General features: G+C 44.0%; 1 protein-coding gene across 9 annotated transcripts in view; it reads right to left on the reverse strand.

The window, feature by feature from the left end:
* Mast4 (microtubule associated serine/threonine kinase family member 4) overlaps positions 1–18,691 on the reverse strand; it is a 590,473-nt gene that overhangs the window by 296,592 nt on the left and 275,190 nt on the right. For 4 of the 9 annotated variants that reach the window (XM_052743378.1, XM_052743381.1, XM_052743377.1 and 1 more), the window contains one exon: positions 16,572–16,646. The exons of the other annotated variants lie outside the window; for them this stretch is intronic. In XM_052743378.1, coding sequence (XP_052599338.1) covers positions 16,572–16,646 — 75 coding nt within the window. The remainder of the gene's footprint in view (positions 1–16,571; positions 16,647–18,691) is intronic. 9 annotated transcript variants of the gene reach the window in all.

Genomic DNA, 18,691 nt, shown 5'->3' on the forward strand with positions numbered 1-18,691 from the left:
CCAAACAAAGAGCGAAAACAAGGGCCACAGAAACAAAGGCCTTGTGCAACCACAGTGATCAAGTCTCTAAAGAAATCAACTCGAGACACACAAATACATGACCACCATGATGGGTCCACAGTTCATGTGAAAGAGAACTCACGGTGAACACAGACTACTAACAATCCAGTGTGCTTCTACCAGTGACAGGAAACAGAACTGTGTTCAGTTATCAACGGCCAAGGCTTGTCTTTGTTCCCCTTTCTCTACTAACATATTTCCTCTTTCTAAGACTTCTATTGTAATGTGGACAATTACAGCCGGCCATTACTCCTAGCAATATGTCCAAAGATCAGAAGCAAAGTTCAAAAGGAAACATACAGGCTTGGCTGGTTCCTCCTTGCTCCACCCATGACCAATCCTTCCTCCTGTCACTCCACCAGGGTTGGGAGTGGCCGTGGGCCTTTTCTGTCCTTTAAAGAGGTTTATTACTACTCGAAAGCGTTTATGCCCCTAGCTTCAACGTTGTTGTCGTGTTTTAGGATGGGGTCTCACTGCGATGCCCAGGGTCTTGGTATTATCTTATGAGACTGAAAAACAATTATGCTCCAGGACACAGGGGCAAACACAGGACAACATGAAGGAAGACGGACAATTTCTGCAGCTAGAACTAAACATACGGACAAAAAAGGGAAAAGCTAGAATTCAAAATACATCAGAAGGAAATGGGCTTATTCATTGGAAGAGCAAAATGAAGGGTCGATGCTGAAATTAAAACAGTCGAAATCACACAAACTAAACTGACAAGGGAAAAAAGAAAACCCGAGACAGGGGCGTGGAGGGTCTGTGGGACAAATCATACTGTGCGACCTATGTATGCCTAGGTGGAATCCCCAGAAGAAAAACAAGCCAGTAGACCATGGCCAAAGTGTTCCAAAACTCAGTAAAGGTGACCAGTCCACACACAAGAGGCACAGGGAAGCCCAGGCAGAACCCGAAGAAGACCATATTCAGCCATTTTAGTCAAACTGCTTTTTCAGGTAGGGGGTGTGTCAAAATGTGGGAGGTAATGGGGACTGGGTGTTTATCAAAGTTACACACATGCATTTGCACACACACACACACACACACTCATTCACTCTTGAAAAAAATGTTGAGTAGGCTGTTGTGTACCTATCATCTCAGTCCTTGGGAGGCAGAGGCAGGAGGACTTTGAGTTTGAGACTAACCTGGGTAACCTGGGTTACATGTAGTGCCCGGTCCACTGACATACACAATGAGATCCGGTATCAACAATACTAAATGAATGACCTGGCAGAGGATGTGTCAAGACACTGCATCAATTACAGAAAGATCAGCAGGCTGGCCTCTGAGCAGTGGCCAAGCAAATGCCTCTGAGCTGACCAGCTCCTCTCCTAGAGCACTGCTGGGAAATGCTCCTTCCAGGACTCCATCGGAATCCACAGAAGCAAGACAAGACCTGACCAGACTCACCTGGTCACACACCTGAGTTCCTTTTATGCCTGTGGGATGGGTGGACACAGAGGACCCAGAAGCCCTTGAAGGCAAGGGGATCCTTGGAGTTATTTTTTCATACATCCAGAAGCCATAATGAGTAACCACTATACTTAACCTAGTCTATGGTCTTTTCACCTCTGAAGTCAATTTTTTCTATTCTCATCTTGGCGATTTTCCTGGAACACAGGTCTTTGGTGAATCTAATTCTGACGACCCTGAGAAAAGTCAACATCTACAAGTCACCATTGTTTTTTTAAGACCTAGAAAAAAAAATTCCCCTAAGAACAGTTGGGCAGTAACAGTTTACCCATGTATACTAGACCTTTATCAGCCACATAAATAAATAAAGGACTCAGTACAGCCATAGCTCTTGGAAGTACCCAACCTCAATAGATGCCCAACAATGAGCATGGTGGGGTGAGTTAGTAACTAGGTGGGAACTGGTTTGGGAACACTGGATGCTGCAAGCAGGAGTGTGAGAGAGGATGAGTGTCAACAAGAGAGAGCACACAGCATTCTTGCATTACGAATGAAACACCCCCAATGAAGGAATCTTTCCTCTCTGATTTTAATCACAGCATTCATGTGAATTCAATGCAGAAATTCCAATGATTGAAATATCGAAAGCCACAATTATTATCATCTTTATACTTGTTCTTTAATGTAACTTGTAACCCAATTACAGCCTTTCCTTAAACACAAAGGGGGGAAAAACCCTGCCATTTTATTGGATAATAAATTAGGATGAGGCTACTTACATTCCTAATTATATGTATTTATTGGATACTGTGTGATGATCTCATGCACATATATAATGTGTGGTGGTCAAACCCGGGTAATTAGCATCTCCCCCTTAAACATTTGTCATCCTGCTTATGTTGAGAGGCCTTTTTTTCTGATTTCTTTGTGAAACAAGTAATAAATTCTCATAAACTCCGGCTAACTTACTGTGTTGTCGAACATTAGAACTTATGCCTCCTATCCAACATCATTATGGGAGCCATTATCTACAAGCCGCAGCATGAAACACGAAGACGTTGAGAAAGACAGGAGAAATTCAAAGCCTCCTGAAAACCCACTAAGGCTATCCCAACGGGAAGCTCTGGGGACTGGAAATTCTATTCTTTTTCTCTGGGTGTTGGTTACAGAGTTGTCATTGGTCTATGAAGGTTCCCTGACCTTTGTGTTCTTCTGGGTGCATCTTACTCGGCAGAAACAGCAGCGTCTCACATCTACAGGATAATATCTTACTTGAAATATCTGTGTATGTGTGGGTATGAGAAGGAGAAAGGAAGGGGAAGAAAGGGAAGGGGAAGAAAGGGAAGGGGAAAGAAAGAGAGGGAGAGAGAATAGGAGGAGGAGGAGGAGGAAGAGGAAGAAGACAATGACAATGACTAAGAAGTGACTTAAGAGAAAGCTGACCGTACTCACCTTCAAGTACAGCTACTAAGTCCCCAGACCCAGCCACAAAAAGGATGCTTAGCAAACATTAGCTGAACTGAATTCCAAAGATACTTCTCAGGTTGTCATTTTGAAGGGCTCTAGTGCTGTGTTTATATGTATCTCCTGGAAAGCAAGTGGAATCTACTTTCCAGAGAATTATCTGAATGAGTTAAGGGGGATATGAAGTTAGAAAACACTGGGATAAATTCATGGCCCTTCCCTTCTCGATTTTGTCCTAGCGTATCCTACCCTTTGTTATAATAACTTGGTGAATGTGGGCCGGCAAGATGGTTCAATGGGTAAAACTAGTTGTCATATAAGCCTGATGACCTGAGTTCGATTGCCAGAACGTACATAAAAAGCCAGATGCCATGGCACATATCTGTAATCCCAGGACTCCTAAGCTGAGATAAGAGGCAGAGTGAGGAAAATGGCCTGGAAGCTCCCGGGCTAGTTAGCCCAGAGCATGAAACACAGCAGACCCAAGAGACACCTTTTCACAAGGTGGAAGGTGAGAACTGACTCCTGAGAAATTGTCCTCTGACCTTCACACACACACCATGCTGGTTATGCCCTCTCACAACAATAATAAAGGAAGGAATTAAAATTTAAAGCGGATGAGCTTTAATAGTCCATTGTTAGAAGGATCCAGCTAAGAGTCAGAAGTGACCAGGTGTCTATGGGGTATTTGGAAATAACTCAGGAAAAGAAGAAATGCTGGGTAGGGAGATTCTGCAGTTTTTTCCTCTTAAAATAAATTACCCATTTAAGTGTGTGTGTGTGTGTGTGTGTGTGTGTGTGTGTGTGTGTGTGTGTGTGTGTGTATGTACACTTTTTGTATGTACACTATGTATGTGCCCATGGAGGCCAGAAGAGGGCATCAGATCCCCTGGAACTGGAGTTACAGGTGACTGAGTCTCCGGATAAGGATTCTGGGAACCAAACCCAGGTCCTCTTAATCACTGAGCCATCTCTGCAGCCCTAGGGTTTTTCTTTTCTCTCTCTTCCATTTTCCCCCTTGGGCAGCATCTTGCTATGTAGCACAGGCTGACCTCAATCTTCTAATTCTCTTGTCTCTACCTTTTGAGTTCTGGAATTATAGAGACATGTGCCACCAGGCACGGATTTGGACTTCTTAATGTTACATTTAAAAAAACACAGATGATAGGTATGTTCCTTTGTGACACAATAGTAACACATTTTTCTCCATGGAGATGGGTACACACACCTATAGCATCACAGATGTAAACCACACACACGTATGTGTGTGTCATGTTGCATACCTTAACCATACACTGTAAACTTAAACTCTGCTTTGAATATGTAATATGTTCACATGTATAAAGAGATACTTGGTATTTTAAGTCCATTTGATCCATTTCCTATGTTCCTCGCCCAGACAAAACTAATGTTAAAGGAGACATATTAAACCTCTCCCCTCTAATTCTTCTTTGATCAGATTTTCCTCATGAAAAGAGCATCTACTTTCTCTCATAGGTCCATGGCTTCCACGGCCCAAGTGAACTACAGTTTGTCCACTTAGTTAACTTCTGAAAGCCATTTGCTTTATTTCTAATATTTTTTAATTTATTTATTATGTATACAGTGTTCTGCCTGAATGTGTGCCTGCTTGCCAGAAGAGGGCACCAGATCTCATTACAGATGGTTGTGAGCCACCATGTGGTTGCTGGGAATTGAACTGAGGTCCTCGGGAAGAGCAGTCAGTGCTTTTAAACTCTGAGCCATCTCTCCAGGCCCTGTTTCTAATATTTTTATATTAAGATTTATACTGTAATGAATAATCATTTTTTGGGGGGGACAGGTATGCGGGTGTAATCTGATGGTTACCCTCCCTCTTCAAAACACCTGTGTGTCCAGTGGTGTTTGAGCACATATCTCTCTGAAGAGCTTGTACTAACTTACTTCCATCAGCAATATTAGTAGAAAAAAAAAAAAGCAATTTCTCTGGGAAACATTATTAAACTTTTAGAATTCTTAGAAAATCTTAGAACATATTTTAATTTACTTCAGTTGAGACTTATTTCTTATGCATAAAGTCAGTTTTTGATCTTGGCTTTTCCTTATTTTGTAAGTGTATATGTGAATATGTACATGTGTATATGCAGATACACATATGTATATGTGAAGGGGGATTGTGTGTGTAGCAACCAAAGATCAGGTGTTCCTCAGGAGCTGCCCATCGTGTGTGTGTGTGTGTGTGTGTGTGTGTGTGTGTGTGTGTGTGTGTGACTGACTAAGGTCTCTTATTGAGACCTAGAGCTTATTGATTAGTCTAGGCTGATTGGCAAGTGTCTCCCTCTCCCCAACACTGAGATTACAAATATGTGTCACCATGCTTGGCTTTTTTTTTTTAATTAGATGTTGTTGTTGTTTCTAGTGTGTGCAAGTTTGGGTGTGACATGTGTATACGGTGTATGCATACTCATGCATGGGTGCACATGTGTCTGTACACAGAGGCCTGCGGAAGGTAGCCGGTGTCTTGTTCTATTACTCTTGACTTCATTCCTTTGAGACAGTGTATCTCACTGGCCATGGTGTTAGGATGGTTCTAGCAAGCCCCAGTGTGTAGTAGGTAGCTGTTCCAGCTTTGACCTGGAAGTACCACCCCCACTGAGGCTTCGGTAACTGTCACACCTATGAGGCAGGGCCAAGACAGGAGTCCTTAAGACCTGAGATCCAGATGTGCCTGCTCTCTTGGTTCCTGGATCCTGGATGCTGGAGGGAGATCGAGCAGAGTTCTCCAGAGAACACCACTGGACTGCTGGACTGTGCTACACCTTTCCCGGACCCTGAAACCTATCCCTTCACTTGTAAGTTACCCAACAAAATAAACCTCCCTTTTAACTACGTGGAGTGGCCTTAATACTACAACCAATACCAGTGATTCCCCTGTCTCTGCCCCCACATAGAGCTGGGATCACAGGGACACACATCCACGACAGATTTTCATTCACGTGGCTTCAACTCAGATCCTCATGCTGGCCTAGCAGCTACCCTTACCTGTACAGCCATCTCCCCAGCCCCACATCTGGCTTCTGACGCTGGTGCTGGGGACCAAACTCGGTCTTCATGCTTACTGTCGCCAAACTCCATATTTGCTTTTCTGAGAATCATCCGCCTATGCTAACCGCCCCTTCATCAGCAGAACTGTTATGAAGTATGAAGTTCTTCTTAAAGCCGTCAGAGACAAATTTTATAAGCTGGGACAGACATACATGGGAACTATGAGAGGAATAAAGATTTTTCTGGAAGCCTTGCAGCTTCACCTAGGTCTGCTTCAGAAGAGCTCTGTCTGTGCCAACAGGTTTCTCCGGACAGGAAATGAAAGGGAGGGAGAGCAAGTGCTTGCCTTTGAGTGCTGAGCACCCTGCTTCTCTCTGTATATGACATGCCCGGGAGGGTGTCCAGACATGGCATGATGGCTGAAGACAAAAACTACCCACTCTGAGCCGGGCGGTGGTGGCGCACGCCTTTAATCCCAGCACTCGGGAGGCAGAGCCAGGCGGATCGCTGTGAGTTCGAGGCCAGCCTGGGCTACCAAGTGAGTTCCAGGAAAGGCGCAAAGCTACACAGAGAAACCCTGTCTCGAAAAACAAAAAAAAACAAACAAACAAAAAAAAAAACTACCCACTCTGAGCCTGGCCTCTCTTCCCTCTCCTTGAATACCTGGACCTCCTGGGTATCCAGGGCAGGTTATTGAACTTACGCAGTGGATCTTTGCTGAATCATTGGTTACATTACAGGTTTCCGAGGCAGGCGGGAGACATTCAAAATGGAACATGATACTTGGACACGGAGTGATCTAGTCACCTGGGAAGTAGGGAAACACTCTCCTAGTAGTGTTGGCTTTGTCATGTAAACTGCCAAAGATGTCCCAGGAGTTGAAAGGGAATGTCAGAGACAGCTGTCCCATAAATTTGAAGAACGGCCAGAGGAGAGGCGAAAGCTCTATCTAGTTGGCCACTGTGGGGTTTTCCTGACGATCTAAACCAATGGTGGGCATTTTTTGATCTGCTTATTTGTATCTAACTAATGCTGGCAGCACCAACTGGCCCTCTGATAACAGGGGCCTCTCAGCTCACCATGATGCTCTGGTTTCCCTCCTGGGTTCTCAGCTTTCAGAAGGGAAGCGGCAGACTGAGGTAAAATGAAAGAAAAGGCAATCATGCCGCAGTCTCTGTTGTTTTCACTTTTAAAGCTCCGTCTTTCACAGGGTGCTGCTTCTCAACATAATAAGCTACTGTCCAGAGAAAAGACACCAGAGGTTTGGGTTCCTGTGTTTTTCAGGGGAGTCTGCCACCTTGTCTCATGACCTGGATGCTGTTAGCCTATGATTGTTCAGTTTGTCAAAATTCCTCAAGCTGTATCCTTAGGAAACTACATCATATTTTAGTCAGGAGTTTTGCATACATATATATGCTCTGGAGAAGAAAAAAGTCAGTCTTTACAAAGAAGGTGTGTGTGGGGGGGATATAGTTGTTACTACCAGACATTCCAAGAGGACACCATGTATGCAAATTCTTAGAGCCTCTCTTCACTGGCTAGTAATGGCCATTAGAAGGCAGCAAGGTGGGTAAGAACAGGGACTCAGGGGCTGCAGAGATGGCTCAGTGGTTAAAAGCATTTGCAGAGGACCCAGATTCATGTGTGCTTTTTTTTTTGGTTGTGAGCCTAGCCTTTAACGTCTGAGCTATCCCTCCAGCCCTCATGTGTGCTTTTTAAGGACAAAACCATACAGCCACTGTATTTCCCATGTGGCTTTGTTGTCAAGAACTACAACTCCCAGCATTCCAGGAAGTTACCTGGTCCTTGGGCAGGTGGGGCTTACAGGTTGACTTTGTCCCTTACACTGTGACTGAAAACTACTGAAGGTACTCACAGAACACACATGCCTAACTCTGATGCTGTTTAAAATTTCCTAGCCCTCAAAGTCTTTTCTGACCAGAATTCATGGATCTGTCCTTGCTCCAGGATCAGAGTCAGGTGGTGCTGCTGACCACACAGTTTATTATTGTCTCTGCTTTATTATCTGCCAATTAAACTAACTGAAGGTATAGAGTTAAATCCTGCAAATATATTAATTCATGCCTAACACATGGGTGGGCATATAAAAATAGACTATTAAAAGTCTACTGTACTATATATTAGTCCTCAAAGATCATAATATCTTAAACCCCTATTTTACAGAATAGGGACAAAAATCAAAGAAAACAATGTTTATCTCATATGATGATTAATACGGTTTATCAACTTGCCAGGATCTAAAATTATAATGAGATAAGCCTCCAGGCATGTCAGTGTAGAACTGTCTACATTTCACTAATTGAAGTGGGGTGACCCACCCTAGATGTGGAGAGATGCACTTCATGGGCTGGAGTCTTGAACTGCATTAGAGTAAGAAAGTGGGCATCCATTGTTTTCTGCTCCCTGACTGCAGATGCAGAATGATCAACCACCTTACAGGCCTGACACCATTTCTCCACCATGAGGGACTGTGTCCCCTCAAACTATGAGCCAGAATAAAGGCCTTCCCTCCTTAAGTCCCTTCTGTCTGTATTCTGTCACAGCAATAAGAACACCTCATAAAGCCTGGCGGCGGTGGCACACGCCTTTAATCCCAGCACTTGGGAGGCAGAGGCAGGCGGATCTTTGTGAGTTCGAGGCCAGCCTGGTCTACAGAGCGAGATCCAGGAAAGGCACAAAACTACACAGAGAAACCCTGTCTCGAAAAAGCAAAAAAAAATGTCTAAGAACACCTCATAAATAATTCGCCTCATAACTATGATAATAGTGATCCTAATTTAAGGGATTATTACAATTCGGTATTGATTCACTGTTTTGATCACATGGCCATTATCTCACCAAACTCTCAATGAGTTTGACCAAACTCTGACGAGACGAGACAGACACTGTTTTGGTCTCTATTTTGTGAATGAGAAAACTAAAGCTAACGTGGACTGATCAGGTAATTAATTGGCTCCAGGTCACAGTTAATAAGTCTCAGACATGAGATTCATGCTCATTTAGTGGGGACCAAAGATCACTGATAGATGGTTGATATAGAAGCACACAAACAGAAACTATAAACTCCCTCAAAGATTTCTATTAGAAATTTATGAGCCCTAAAGTCCTTTATTTAAAAAAAAAAAGTTCCCATGGTGCAACATTTTATGTTGTTTAGAAAAAAAAAGAACCTTCTCAGAATAATTATGGCAACCAATTTCCTATCCCCTCCTCATCTTTCTATGTCCTTAAATATAGTAATGAGTATTGCATCCTCCAAAAAGAAAAAAAATATTCTTTAACGCTTGAAATTCCTGGGACTAGGAAGGTGTTAATTACCATCTAGAAGCTCCATGCATAATAAGGCTCCAAAATGTAGATAATTTGAAGCCTATCCCCTCGATGCTTAAAAAAAAAAATCAACCTATTTTCTTTTGATATGACAGAAAGAAATGCAATCCTACCATATCCTATCGGCTATTTACACCGTCTCTGGAACTCTGAATTCTGGTTCCTTCTGAACAGTGCGTTCCTAAGGTCTCAGAGATGTTTACTCTTCAGGTAGGTAGGCGTGAAAAAGAATCAATCCTAAAAGGTTTACACTAAGTAAGAAGAGCAGACCATCTGCTCTGAGATAGCTCGGGGCTCATTTTCCCGGCAGGGGAGCCCAAGTTTTATAAACCTCATTCTCATTAGAGAAAAGGAGAGAAATTGCTAAGAATTCATATAAAAGATTTCCAAGCCCTACAGCAGGTTCAAATGATGAATCTTCACGGGCAGGCTTTGGTTGCTGGATTATCTGTGTACTGGGGTAGTTTGGCGTTTGTTTTATAAGGAAGGATAGGAAGTTTCAACATTTTCTGGTCTTGAAATGGATTCGATGCTCTCTGCCTCCCCCCATTTGCTCTCACCTGCTCAGGTTTTCAATACAGTCTTTATGAACCTATTTATTCTGGATCAGCAAAGCCTCCGATGTAAAATGACAGCTCATGGAGAATAAATCTTCATCATCCTTTTGTGCTGAAATGCCAGGAGACTTGAAAGCTAATCCCCCGTGGGCCTCCAGTCCTCTTGTGCCCACCGGATCGTGTCCCCCATGCTCCCGTATCAAATTGATTTTTATTTAACAGAAGCCTTTAGCAGCTCCCACAAATAACAGCTCTGCCGTCTTTGAACTATTATTCCTACTGGCCGTTTTTGCTGTATTCTTTGTTCATTTGCTGTGTTAACAGCCTTCCAACTGGGGGATGGACAGGTAAGCACGTTCTCAAAGTGGGAGATGCATCTTGTGGTCCCGGTGGACAGGCTTAGCCAATATGAGGAGCTTCGCTTGTCTTTGATCTCCCTTGCAATTCTTTATTTTTATCCAAATAAAAACAGATTTAAAAGCTTGTTTCCCTATGCCCAAAGCACAAAGGGCTTTCTAAGTTTCTCAGGCAATGTAAAAATCTAGGCTGGGTAGTAGTGATGGTGAGCTGGAAAGGGGTGGGGGGGTGGGGGTGCAGGGCTCTTTGAGCAGAAAGTGAGCTTCCTAATTTCTGGTCTGTATTTCCCCAATAGTACGGAAGTCATTTCTCTTTAAAAAAAAAAATTAGCTTCCACTGGAGACTCTGATAGAAGTCCACCTAACAATAAGACTGCAAGATGCTGGCAGGAGCAAAGAATGAAGTGATTCGCGAAGAGGGATATTTTAGAATTGAGACCTGCCATTCAAAAAAAATCCCAGCAAATGGTAAAATGGAGAGCTTGATGGAGAAGAAAAGCCATCTCCTACACTGATTAAGAGAACATTTTACATGCTCGCATTGTGTCAGAGAGAAACACTTGGGACAAAGGGGCTCAGAGTTCGAGGACACCCCCAGGCCACAGAGCTGGCTCATGGTAAAGCCTACAGTAGAACCAAGTCCAGTGTGGTTTTTTTTTTGTACCACGCCTCTCTGTGAATGGAAGGCTGTTCGACCTGGCTACACTTCTTCCCAAATGGTGCAAGCAGACACTCACAATAAAATCGGTATTCTCAAAAGATCTGGCAGTGGGCTTACCACACATTGTTCCTGACTCCTGGAACATGGAAGTCCGAAATTTCTAAGAATTCTTTGTAACAACTCAGGTCACCCAGTTAAAATGACACAGTGCAGATTAGAATCGAGGACGCTTACTATAAAAGGTCACTGGTTACACAAATGCACATTTCTGTTTCCCTTTTATTGTCCAAGTAATTCAGCCACGGAGCAAACAGTAACTTTCCCCAAATCTCCTTAATAATTGGGGAAAATGCAGGTGTCTCTCAGGTTTCCATTTCTGCAGTATTTTGGAAAGGGAAGGACCTGACTTTTCAAATCTAGTTGGTAACATGGACGAACCAATTCACACAGCACATTAAGGCACCAGACATCTTCACTGCAGTTTAATGAGGTCCTCTGAAAGTTTCTGTAGATAAGCCATGATTCTTACTCTAAATGGAATAACAAAAAGCCTTTTTTTGGCCACAAATAGAAAATTAGCTGATTCCTAGTTGACTTCATAATGCACTGCATGTGAGACGTGGTATCTCTCAAAATGCTAAGAGACAGAAATGGATACCAGACCAAAAAAAGAACAAAGGTACATACCAAGCTGTGTCCTTAAAACACCAAGGACCAAGAAGTGTGTGTAAGAGGATGTGCTTAATTCACCCATTACATTAATTATACATTAATTATAGCTACATTAATTATAGCTCAAAAGTGGGTATAAGAAGAGGGTGCTGTATTCTAACCTGTCATCTACATTAGGACAAAACACTTTGGGTTTTTTTTTTTTTAATTATTTTAGTGTGTGTGTGCATGTGTGTGTTCACATGCATGTGTGTGCTGGTGTCCTGGGAGGCCCTGATGGTGTCAGATCCCTGGTGCTGGAGCTGGAGTGACAGGCTGTTTTGGGTCTTGGATATGGGTCCTAGGAACCATCCTTTGGAAGAGCAACAAAGGCTCTTCATCACCAAGCCATCTATCCAGCCATGATAACACACTTCTTCCTTAAAGCTACTTTATTTTTTCTTATACGTATCAACAGGTTGGTGAGTTGTGTGGGACTTGAGGGACATTCTAGACCCTTAATAATATGGCAAAGGGCCATGGCATCTATGTCCACTTTGAAGAAATTTTAGCATAAGCAATGTAGAGTTACTGATGGATTAAAATGATAACTTATACAAAGTCAGTAGCTCTAATCAGAGTTTTCTTGCTCAGCGTGGTTGGCCAGTATTATGTGGAAGATGTCTGCATCTTAGTCAATACCACAAAGTCTGGCATACTGAAGGGGTTTTCACTGGTGAAACAGAAGTTAAAAAGGAGGATGCTTAAGATAGGCTTTTGTTATTCACATTAGTGATATTGAAATAAACATGTAAATTGGCAAACTTATTATAGAAGGCATATGACTCCAGGAACTCTGTGTAACTTTTCCCTTCAGAGGTGACACCTGAGGTTCTGTTGTAAATGCCTTAGGTCCAGCAAGTGAGGGAGAAGAGCCCATGTGACATCACTACAGAGCCCTGTGTGTGACATCACTATAGTGTCCTGGGTGTGACATCACTACAGAGCCCTGTGTGTGATATCACTACAGAGTCCTGGTGTGACATCACTACAGAGTCCTGGGTGTGACATCACTATAGTGTCCTGGGTGTGACATCACTACAGAGCCCTGTGTGTGACATCACTACAGAGTCCTAGTGTGACATCACTACAGAGTCCTGGGTGTGACATCACTACAGAGTCCTGTGTGTGACTCCACTACAGAGTCCTGGGTGTGACATCATTACAGAGTCCTGTGTGTGATATCACTACAGAGTCCTGGTGTGACATCACTACAGAGTCCTGGGTGTGACATCACTATAGTGTCCTGGGTGTGACATCACTACAGAGCCCTGTGTGTGACATCACTACAGAGTCCTAGTGTGACATCACTACAGAGTCCTGTGTGTGACATCACTACAGAGTCCTGTGTGACATCACTACAGAGTCCTGTGTGTGACATCACTAGAGAGTCCCGGGTGTGACATCACTAGAGAGTCCCGGGTGTGACATCACTACAGAGTCCTGTGTGTGACATTACTACAGAGTCCCGGGTGTGACATCACTACAGAGTCCCGGGTGTGACATCACTACAGAGTCCCGTGTGTGACTCCACTACAGAGTCCCGTGTGTGACTCCACTACAGAGTCCCGGGTGTGACATCACTACAGAGTCCCGGGTGTGACATCACTACAGAGTCCCAGGTGTGACATCACTACAGAGTCCTGGGTGTGACATCACTACAGAGTCCTGGGTGTGACATCACTACAGAGTCCTGGGTGTGACACCACTACAGAGTCCCGGGTGTGACATCACTACAGAGTCCTGGGTGTGACATCACTACAGAGTCCCGTGTGTGATATCACTACAGAGTCCCGGGTGTGACATCACTACAGAGTCCTGGGTGTGACATCACTACAGAGTCCTGTGTGTGATATCACTACAGAGTCCTGGGTGTGACATCACTACAGAGTCCTGGGTGTGACATCACTACAGAGTCCTGGGTGTGACATCACTACAGAGTCCTGGGTGTGACATCACTACAGAGCTCTGTGTGTGTCATCACTACAGAGTCCTGGGTGTGACATCACTACAGAGTCCTGGGTGTGACATCCACTACAGAGTCCTGGGTGTGACATCCACTACAGAGCTCTGTGTGTGACATCACTACAGAGTCCTGGGTGTGACATCACTACAGAGTCCTGGGTGTGACATCCACTACAGAGCTCTGTGTGTGACATCACTACACAGGTAAGGGAATCTGGTCCTAGACAGATTCTGGTCATGTTGACCCTGAGCAAAACTTTACAAAAGAGATTTGATGGAGTGCTTTAAAAGGCCAGCTGAAACTTCCCTGAGTCCCGGGGCAGCCTGTGAATGCCTTCTCCTATTGGCCAGGAAATGTGAGTTTAATAAAAGGCTATGTGCAGAAGAACGCAGGCCCTTTAAACTGCTGACTTTAGCAATCCCCACCCCAAACCTCAGCTACTCTCTGTGGTCCCTGCTATCTGTCAGAGAGCTCAGGATGAGCAGAAGGTCACAGCTGTGGTGGGGACCTGAAGCAACAGCCTCTAGAGAATCCTAACACCCCCAAGAGAGCCAGGCTGAGAGCCAGGGTGGGCTGAAGCCCTGATGGCCCTGCAAAAGGGAAAAAATCCACCTGCCCGGTGGAGAATTCACAGAGTTCTGACAACTTAGCTCACATCAGGGACCTCCACATTCACAGGCCCTGGCTTTCGTTCCCACTTTTCTGTAACTTTGTAAGACCAACCGACAAGAAAAAAAGAGATGCTCACATTTTATTTTTCTCTCCCCAGCTCTGGACAGACTTGTAAACAAACCCATCTCCATTTTCCAGTACCCATCTCCCACTTTTCTTTTGGAATGGTGAGGAGCGGAGGACCTCACATTCCAGTTTGTGCTGACAGATGGGCTTAGGATCTCATGACACACATTATAACTACAGTGCTGAAGCCAACCCACCCACTCTCAGTAAACGTCCAGGGTTTTCACAAGTCAACTGCTCTTGTCTGTCCATGTGTCTGTTTGTAGCGATGGAGATCAAGCCCAGGTCCGTGTCAATGCTGGGCAAGCCCTCCACTGGTGACCCGCACCCTTAGCCTCTTGCAGACAAGTCGTGACAGACAATTACAAATTTAAAATGTCCAAACTTACAAGTAAGCACACTTGTGACAGTTAATTTTGTCTGTCATCTTGGCTGGGTTAATAAACATGGAGGATGTGAGTGAGGCACACCTTCGGGTGTGTCTGTGACGGCATTTCCAGATAGTTTTCACCGAGGGAAGGAAGCTGATGTGGAGTATGTCCAGCCCCATTCCACGGGCTGACAGCAGACTGAACACAAAGCGGAAAGGAGGAAGGGGACTGGGCAGGAGGTTCGTCGCTGTCTGTTTTCTGACCTGCCCAGATGTTAGCAGCTCTCACAACCACACCTCTGAGATACTCCTGCTACCGTGGATTGTGATTGGCATTAATGGCCAATTTGACAGAAGTGAGCATCACCAGGGAAATGGACCTCCTCTGAGCATGTCTGGGCCACTATGGGTGACATAACTCCCTAGGCAGGGTATCCTGGCCTGTAGAGGAGTAGAGAAGGCAAGTTGAGCACTACCATGCATAGATCCATTGTTGTCTTCTAGGCAGCGTGGTCTGTGGAGCAGTGTGATAGGCTGTGTGGTAGTGTGAACAGGTATGGCCCCATTCATTCATGTGTTTGAATGCGTGGCCCACAGGGAGTGGCAGTATTTGGAAGTGTGGCCTTGTTGGAGTAGGTGTGGCCTTGTTGGAGGAAGTGTGTCACTGTGGAGGCGGGCTTTGAGGTCTCATATGCTCAAGCCCTGCCCAGCGTGGGACAGAGTGGCTTCTGCTGCCTACAGATCACTATGTAGGACTCTCAGCTCCTTCTCCAGCACCATATCTGCAGCAGAACTTTTTCATCGGGACCACCAGCCCACAAATAATGACACTGAGACTTATTATTAATTATGAAAGCTCAGCCTTAGCATAGACTTATTCTCAACTAGCTCTTATAACTTCAATTAACCCATTTATATTAATCTATGTTCTGCCACGTGATGTTACCTCTCTTCCATCCCACACCTCCTGTTTCCTCTCTGTGTCCCACTGGCGACTCCACCTTTCTTCCACTCCGAGTCCTCTCTGTCCCCAGAAGTCCCGCCTAACCTCTTTCTGCCTGGCTATTGGTCATTTAGCTCTTTATTAAACCAATCACAGTGACACATCTTCACACAGGGTAAAGGAATATTCTGCAACACATATCTGCCCACATGCCACCATGAAAATAATGGACTAAACCTCTGAAACTGTAAGCCAGCCCCCAATGAAATGTTTCCCTTTTTAAGAGTTGCTGCGGTCATGGTGTCTCTTCACAGCAAAAGAAACCCTAACTAAGACAAGCTGCTTCGAGTTCTGGATGCCATTGCATCCCTGCTGTATTGGACTGTACTTTGAACTTTTAGCTAAAATAAATCCCTTTCCTTTATTTCATCATAGCAACAAGTATAGAAACTTAGACAAAGTTCATGCCCTCAAATCATAAGCCAAAACAAATCTCTCTCCCTTCAATGGCATAAACTGGGTATTTTTAGTAAAGGTGGGGAAAAGTGGCTAAGACAACCTGTAGGAAACAGGGGCAGCTGACACTCAGAACTCACTCACTTCCTAAGCTTTGGGCAGTTCTATCTGACGTGGGGAAACTAATGTGACTGGCCACATGGTGGTACTCTAACTGGGCATCTCTTCCCAGCTCTGAGTTCAGTGACATCACACAAGTCCTTGACACTGGCCATGGTTGGGAGGACACATGCTAGGAAAAAACAGCTCACGCTGTAAGCCATGGTTTGTTTGGGCTCAGGGCTGGCTGTTAAGTGTTCATTAGAACAACACTGGTGTGTGTGATCTTGAATAGAGAAGACTTCGCCTCCTCTACCTATAACACTTCACAACCCCACTATCCCAGAGGGACCACACTGTCATGCACATTGGCCGCCCAAGGCGACAGGACACACTCACTTTTGGAGCAGCTGGGTCCACTAGTCTCTGGCGATGTCGAGCTGAGTTGAAATGGCTCTTCGGAGGCTGCCCTTCCTGACAGTGAATGGAAGATGGGAAATGAACGAGAGGCGGGAAGGGGAAAAGTGAGCATGGGATGATGGGAGAATGGCCAGAAAAGGAGAGGGACAGTGTTTAACCGTACTGTACTTTGTTTAAGCTGAACATCCAATAAGCATGCGTACACACACACACACACACACACACACACACACACACCCACCATGTTCACCCCCACATTACCCATGCAAGTCATTATGTTAAAAATAGCCAATATATACATTTGTGTAATAACGCCACAGGCCCAGGCCAGAATTCAGACATTTCACAGCAAATCTTTATTCTTCTGTTAGGTAATTATACTAAGGAAAACTAGAATACTATATTCCTGAACACAAAATTCACCTTCCTAAGAAAACAGCATTATGCAGCTTGCTTATGGTCAGACTTCATACATAGTGGATATCACCTAAATGTTGTAGAGACCACAGTCTTCCAGTCTTCCTCATAACTATGAAAGGAATATCTGTCTGAGAAGCATCTCTCTCCATCATCCCAGTAGAATTCATCTTTTCTGAAAGCCATCAAAAACTTCCCCTAAATGTGTACTATACATTACTGGTTTAAAGAGGGACTTACATTAAGTTTACCATGTACATTGCAGAGTGGTCTCTGTGAACCAACTCTGTTAATGGCCATATAGAAAGAGAAAGAAAGAAAGTACAGATGGAACATACAGAAAGCTTAACACTTACCACCCTTCATTATATAACAAACACACAAACATACAACCCATGGTTCTATGTTTGAAAGACAAAATTGGGAATAGAGACCCCCCAAAAATGATATAGAACCCACTTACATCTTTCAAAGCTGTACAATAAACACTAAATAACAATTTAATAAGGGAATGCTACCCCCACATGAGTATCAACTCCAAGGATGGCAAGATGGAAAGAGAGGGATGGTCCCACAAAGCCTCTGGACTGGGAAGTGGCACCATGGTAAAGGCGCTTGCCTGGCATGTGCTAAAACCTTCAGTTCATTCCCTAGTACTGCCAAACAAAAACGAACAAACAAAATACCTCTGGGCTTCGAAGACCCAGTTTGTTGGATACAACAAACAGGCAGCAAAATGACTCTGAGATGAAATACAATATTTACTCAACTCTATTTCAAAAAGGGAGACGGAGGAAGAGAAAGAAGCTGGGTGTACTGGCACATGCCTTTAGTCCAGCACTCAGGAGGAAGAGGCAGGTAGATCTCTGTGAGTTAAAGGCTAACCTGGTTTACACAGTGAGCCCCAGTCCAACCAGGACCACAGAGCAGGACTGTCTCAAAAACTTTTTCTTTAAAGGAAAGTTAAAGACCTATGGATGTGGAGATGTAATCGGTTATGTAGCACTTACAATGCCTTTTTAAACATTTTTTTCCTTCTAGCAATCATTCCCTTCTATTACTTTGAAGGCATGCATCAGTCATACCCTCTTGAATTGCCAGCAATCCCTGCCATCATGTCCAAAGCATAGCACTTACCATTCAAAAAGGAGGCATACAGGTCAGGGTTATTAGTCTTGATTTCTAAAGCCTACCAACATATATCTTTTCTTTATCCTTTTCTTAAAAAAAAAAAAAAGTGGTGAACTAGTCTTGGACCCAGCTGGTCTAGAATGCCTCCCAAAGCTTCCATAGCAGAACTGATACTCACAAGTACTCACCATTTGGCACAAGAAGCAGCTAAATATGGCTTCTCCTCTCAACAGTATTAGTACTGATTTTAGAGGGAAAAAGGTTTTTTTTGTTTTTGTTTTTGTTTTTAAAGAACAGTAGATTATTTAGAATGCTATTTAGCAGTTTATCAGAATGGAGTTTCGATGCTTTTTCTCTTCTCTCTCAACAGAAGACGTTATCAAATCAATAGTTGTTTGCACTAACACATCTGGAAAACCCCCACCCTGATTGACCTCCCCAAGGAGTGATTATAGCTGATATAAGATTCCAATGCACAGTGTCTGGCTCCCTGACATCAGGGGGAAAAATTAATCTCAGCCTTAAATATACAATTACAGTCAATGTGCAAA

The sequence above is a fragment of the Peromyscus californicus genome, unplaced genomic scaffold, assembly GCF_007827085.1.
Source record: "Peromyscus californicus insignis strain IS unplaced genomic scaffold, ASM782708v3 Scaffold_18__1_contigs__length_77618521, whole genome shotgun sequence".
NCBI lineage: Eukaryota > Metazoa > Chordata > Mammalia > Rodentia > Cricetidae > Peromyscus > Peromyscus californicus.